The sequence below is a fragment of the Eurytemora carolleeae genome, unplaced genomic scaffold (genome assembly GCF_000591075.1).
Source record: "Eurytemora carolleeae unplaced genomic scaffold, Eaff_2.0 scaffold820, whole genome shotgun sequence".
Classification (NCBI taxonomy): domain Eukaryota; kingdom Metazoa; phylum Arthropoda; class Copepoda; order Calanoida; family Temoridae; genus Eurytemora; species Eurytemora carolleeae.
This window is the reverse complement of record NW_019396706.1, coordinates 111,014-117,013: the sequence shown is the minus strand read 5'-3', so window position 1 is coordinate 117,013 and position 6,000 is coordinate 111,014. Positions and strand designations below refer to the sequence as shown.

Sequence of the window (6,000 nt, the reverse complement as noted above, 5' to 3'; positions counted from 1 at the left end):
TACTTAACCCAATCGCTTCACCCCGGATTGGTGACAGAACTTTGTAACTGCCCCTCCCCTAAATCCCCCTCCCCCCCATCTTAAAGATTTATCCTCCAGTTGTTAGCTGTCTATCCTAGCGTAGAGATCTCTGACGGCCATGTTATATTTTCCGTCTTAAGAGTGAATATATCGTGAAGGATGGAGGAGAAAAAGTGTATTTATTACAAAGTTTCATTTGGACTGCTAGTAACAGTTCTAGCCGCTGTTTCTACGGCTCTTACAATACATCTTTACACAAACAAAGTAAGTAATTAATTTTGCATATGAAAAAATATAATTCATGAAAATTGGATGAAAATAAGTATGTCACTATTACGCTTAATTATGAATTAAAAATAAATTTCTTTTTCATAATTAAAATCCTCCTTTTTTGAAAAAGGATGATTTTAGTCAGATTCATATTGTTTTCCCATGGTTTAGTTATTTTCATGTTATTTTATAGAAAATTAACAAAAACAGATTGTTCCCGTAAATCTAACTGTCCTTCTATTGAGACAGTGACAGTGAGTTAGGGTTTTCTAAAAAGTAAAGCTTTAGACGATAAGTAAAATTTATTTACTGTTGTAAATTGTTATATTGTTACTTTTCCTCCTTTATAGAAAACAGGCTAAAATTTATATAAAGGAAGATCTGGCAAATTAAAAAATATTAACGCTGTTGTTTTCTAAGCCATGTTTTGACTTGACAGTGCCAAATTTGACAAGATTATCCATTTGGGTAGATACTTGCACCGCTGTCTCTGTTTGGGTAGATAGTTGCAATGCTGTCCTTGTTTGGGTAGATAGCTGCAATGCTGTCCTTGTTTGGGTAGATAGCTGCACTGCTGTCCTTGTTTGGGTAGATACTTGCACTGCTGTCATTGTTTGGGTAGATAGCTGCACTGCTGTCCTTGTTTGGGTAGATAGCTGCAATGCTGTCCTTGTTTGGGTAGATAGCTGCACTGCTGTCCTTGTTTGGGTAGATACTTTCACTGCTGTCCTTGTTTGGGTAGATACTTGCACTGCTGTCCTTGTTTGGGTAGATAGCTGCACTGCTGTCCTTGTTTGGATAGATAGTTGCACTGCTCCTATGGACATATCAACAAATTTGGTCATGAGTGTAACTGTACCCATTTATCACAAGATGTTTCATTCATTCATTTCTTTATACGTGTTGCATTCATTCATTCTTTACACGTGCCTCTTTTAATCATTATGCAAAGAACTTTTTTTAAACACTATTTTCCTTTTTACGTGTTCGGTCATTTCTTTTTTAGAATTATGCAATTCATGTTTTTATCACTTTATTTCAAAACAATCAGTAGATAGTAAAGCCGGTGTTTTTTAATAGGATGACATTTAACATTTACTTCTCTTAAAAAGCTTTAGTTCCCTTTTTTCTAAAGAACTAGCATCCTTTGAAAATTGAATCACTATTGAGTTTTTGCCACACACTTTGATTTATCAAGGTTTACACTCTAAATTTGCAAAGATAAAGGAATTAGAAATTTTTTGTTGCGAAAACTGAGTTTACTAAAAAAAATTAAAAAGATTTTTTATAATCATTTTCTTTATTGAGTGGTGTTGAAAATTAACTCATTAGGTTTGATTAATTAACTAAGTTGTACATTAACATGTGCTGATTAAGATTTATATATATTTAAACCTTCCATTTTTAATATTTTCTATGAGAGGTAAAACCACTGGCGTTACGATATGGGGGGGGGGGGATATTGTTGGCCCATGTCTTAGGAATAATTTTCCTTATCAAAATGTATATTAGGCAAGTGTTATTTGATATGACAATGTTGTAGAATTTAATATTTCTACATGTTTAGTAAAAATGCATCAACTGTAAATATATCTGAATTATCCCGGTTCAAGTCCCGTCAATTGCAAAATCAAAATCTGATGAAAAGTCAAAAGAGCCACACTGATGAGCACTAATAGGGCGAAACACTGCGTCTATCGATATATTTAATACTAGCTGAAGTCTCAGGTATTCCTCGTGGAATTCTTTTTAAAAATCGAATTTTGAAAGAATAAAAGTTCGAATTCGATTTGTTTAGCCTTTGTTACCCCTGGGAAACCATGGGTTTCCTTTTAAAAATTTCAGCCAATTTTGTCCAACCGTTTTGTCAGCTATGGCTAACAATAACATATATAGCTATAACTAACAGATACAAATATATATATATAAACACTCCAAAATGGTTGGGGAAAGTAAAGTAGATGGTCTCAAAGTTGAAGAAGAGTTAAAATTCAGTGATAGTGATGGACCAAGCCTCTGTAGAGTAAAAAAGTAGATGTTAGTTCCACATTTATTGAAAATATATTTCTCCCTCCCCAGCCTAGACAGGAGTCTACTCTAGCCATCTATCAGTTTAGTTTTCTATATCTTTATTAGCGATCATAATTTGAATATACCTTTTATTATTTATTATTAACCATGTCGTTCAATGCTAAAACAATGGCACTTTAAGTCTGAGAAATCATTTAGATTTTGTAATCCTCATTTTTAAGTTTTCATAATGTTTGGTGGAATAAGATATTGTGAAGAATAAAAAGAAACTTAATATTAAAAATGATCTTGGTACAAAAATAGATTTGTTGACTGATGTACAGAGATAAATGAATTTATCCCCCCCCCCCCTCTCCTCCTTCTACTCTGGGGTGTAGTCCCACCCAAAAGGGGTGTGACCCCCCGTGGTCACAATATAGTAATAGGGGGACATTATCTAGCTACTGGAAGGGGTAGAGGGGGGGGGCGTGAATATAGGGCACATAAACACCTGGGGTTTAGCTCTCTACGGACTTAAGAGATGATTAATTGTTTTCTAGTTTCCGGAATATACAGGTGTAGTATATTATTATATAATCTCCTAGAAAGTCTTTGGAACAAAATCAAATATTTAAACCTCAATATCTTTAGAACTCGATGTTGTAAACCTTTGATATATCAAACTCAGATTATTTGATCTAATAAAAAAGAGAAAAAATGATAAAAATGAATTTTGTTATTCTGTTGTTGTTTTATCTTATATTTAACTATTTCAGGGTGAAGAGAATGCTGTACGTTTATCCAACAGTGAGATGGTTAAATCTGGAGATTCAAGCGGACTCTGGCGTGCACACTCTTTCCAGAATCCTAAACTTAATCTTTCTTTTCCGCAGCAGGCAGGTCAACCTGACCTTGAGATGGATATAGATGAGATTTATACCAACTGGACTCGTTGGTCGCGCTGCTCTAGACATTGTAAACAAAAACGAGCACGCCATTGCGCGCTTCCTCATATTTGCGGCTCAGCCGTGATAAAAATGGAGCGCGGCTGCCATAGTGATCGTTGTCGCGGCCGAGACTTTCATATTGTGAGAAAAAAGAAATTGCGACGAAAAACAAAAAATCAGTTAAAAAGAAATCGGGCCTTTTACACAAAGTGGTCGCGATGGACACCATGCACTGACTTCTGCCAGACTACCAGGGTCAAGTCCTGCAGGTTCCCCTTGGTGTGTGGGAACAACGAGGTGACCGAGGAGGCCTACTGCTACAGGGAAGGGAGCCAGTGTGAGACCTGGTATAAATCCGGGAAATCTCTGGATATTACTGATGAGGAAGGGTTTCCGCTCAAGTCCGAGACGGATAAAATCAACACACTTCAAGCCGAGTTTGAAACTCCAAACTTTAAAGACTATTCATCCCAGTGTGGGATCAGAAACCAGCAGACGAATTTGAATCCTAAAACATCAGATATTGCCTGGGCCTTGAGGATAATCGGCGGTCGGGAGGCTGATCCCGGCCGTTGGCCTTGGCAGATTGTGCTCTTAAACAAATACCGTGAGGCGTTTTGCGGAGGTACTTTGATCCATCCTAGATGGATAATGACTGCCAGCCATTGTGTCCGGAAACATTTGATAGTTCGGGTTGGAGAACACGATCTTGTGATCCATGAAGGATCAGAGAAAGAGTATGTTGTAAAGAGAGCGATAATCCATCCTGATTATAACAGAGATACAGTTGACAATGATGTAGCTCTGCTAGAACTCCCTGAACCTGTAGAGCTGGGTCCGCATGCTGGTCTTGCTTGTCTCCCTGAACAAGGGGAAATGCTGCCAGATCAGGAGCACTGTACTATTATTGGTTGGGGAAAGGAGAAGAAATCACATTTCTTTGGAACTGAAGTTCTTCACGAAGCAAGGGTAAGATAGATCATCTCTTATATATCTAACCTTTTATTAACATTTGACCATTTTTAAAAATAAAAACATTGTTTGTAATAATTATTTTGTTTAGGTACCAATAGTTCCCATGAGTGATTGTATGAGCGTGTATAAAAACTACTATATAACTGATAACATGTTCTGCGCCGGATACAAGGGAGGAAGAATTGACAGCTGTGCCGGAGATTCAGGTAACTTTCCTACATTATAAATGCTGGTCAACTTGGCAAAAACAATAGACTTTTTGGATTCCTTAGAGTCAAATTTATTTTTGTCAAACGTTTTTGTTTTAAACAACAAATTTTGTATTATTTTAGAGTTTTTAAAGTTTGTTTGAAAAATATAATATTTTTAAATGTTTTTCAGGTGGTCCGTTGTTATGCATGAAGAATAATCGTTGGACTGTGTACGGAATAACCTCGTTTGGTGAGGGGTGCGGGAGGCAGGGAAAATACGGAATCTACGCAAAAGTTCCCAATTACACGGACTGGCTTGAAAGGACAATTGAAACTGAAGAAAAAAATCGCGGGAAATAGTTGACTTTAATTGTGAATACAAATTTAATTATGTGATTCATTCAGCCTTCCTATTAAGAATGTGATTTTCTTCAGAGATTGAAAAATACCCTCTCTCCCTTCTCTCCTCTTAGGCCTTCATTAAAGTTGGAACAATGGCGGCCTAAATAAACAAAATGGTCGCCTAAAGAACCAAGATGACGGCCTAGAAAATTGTAACTGTGATGCAACAACGTGTAGCGGTCTCTTCCGGACACAAAAATATTCATTCTGTGTATGTATACCTCAAAACCTGTATCCTATAAGGAGGGATTTTTCCTCCCTATTCTTTAGGTTTCTAGTCCTAAATTATTGTTTAAATTATATAGTAGTTGTAATATTATCAATAGTGTGAAAGAATAAATGTTTACAATTAGATATTTTGGTTTATATTTTTATGAGACTTATGATTTTGATAATTTTAGGACAAATTTACATTTTTATGAGATGATATTGAAACAAAACAGCAAATTTTCTAGTTGTATATTTATCCGAAAAGATGAAAATTAAAATCATTAACTGAAGTATGGTATTATGACACTTGTCCTGCAGGACATATAAAAGTGTTAGAAAAATAGCATATTCCTTATTCTGAAGGACAAATAGTTTTAAGGACAAGTGAAGAGTATATGGATAAAAAATTGTAGGACAAATTATTTTTTTAGACCAAATGATTGTAGAACAACTGGCATATCGTTCTGGAAAATATATTTTCAATTAATTTAAAAGCTTTGAGGTAAAAAGAGAAAACTTTGTTTTTATAAATTGACCGATGACTGTTCTGGATATCGAACACGCTGTGAGAATTAGCTAATACTGATATCTCCTTATTAGATAGATATATTATTAATTGCTTTTGCTTCACATAGATCCAGAATTCTGAGGAAAGGTGCATGAATTATCAAGACGGGGTCGGTATTAAAGTAGCCCTAAACATGTGCACTTTAAAGCTAGGATATAATTAGCAAATTCTCATCGAAGTTTGCGTAATTTTGGACATATGTGATTGTGGAATTATTAAATAATTTAGCTTACGTTAATACAGTAAAAAACACGAAGATATTTTACTGAGACAAATCTTGCACCACACTTGAAAATCAAAATAAGTTTGTGTTCAACAATAAACAGAATAGCTGACACACTTTATTGATTCATTAAATCCTTGTTTTGCTGCATCCAAGAAAACAGAGATTAATCGCTATTATTAA

At 35.3% G+C, this 6,000-nt stretch overlaps 1 protein-coding gene across 1 annotated transcript; it reads left to right on the top strand.

Moving 5' to 3' along the window:
* Positions 1 to 91: 91 nt before the first annotated feature.
* LOC111707624 (coagulation factor X) lies at positions 92 to 5,170 on the top strand. The gene is made up of 4 exons (XM_023480755.1): positions 92 to 285; positions 3,078 to 4,217; positions 4,312 to 4,429; positions 4,605 to 5,170. Exons 1-4 carry the CDS (start codon positions 181 to 183, stop codon positions 4,772 to 4,774), a joined length of 1,533 nt encoding a protein of 510 aa, XP_023336523.1. The 5' UTR covers positions 92 to 180; the 3' UTR covers positions 4,775 to 5,170.
* Positions 5,171 to 6,000: the final 830 nt, after the last annotated feature.

Bases quoted from the DNA above. Each gene is read 5' to 3' on its own strand.
- LOC111707624 (XM_023480755.1), top strand. From the start codon at position 181: ATGGAGGAGAAAAAGTGTATTTATTACAAAGTTTCATTTGGACTGCTA. The intron at 4,218-4,311 runs GTAAGATAGATC...TATTTTGTTTAG, and splicing joins AAGTTCTTCACGAAGCAAGG to GTACCAATAGTTCCCATGAG. The intron at 4,430-4,604 runs GTAACTTTCCTA...AATGTTTTTCAG, and splicing joins CAGCTGTGCCGGAGATTCAG to GTGGTCCGTTGTTATGCATG.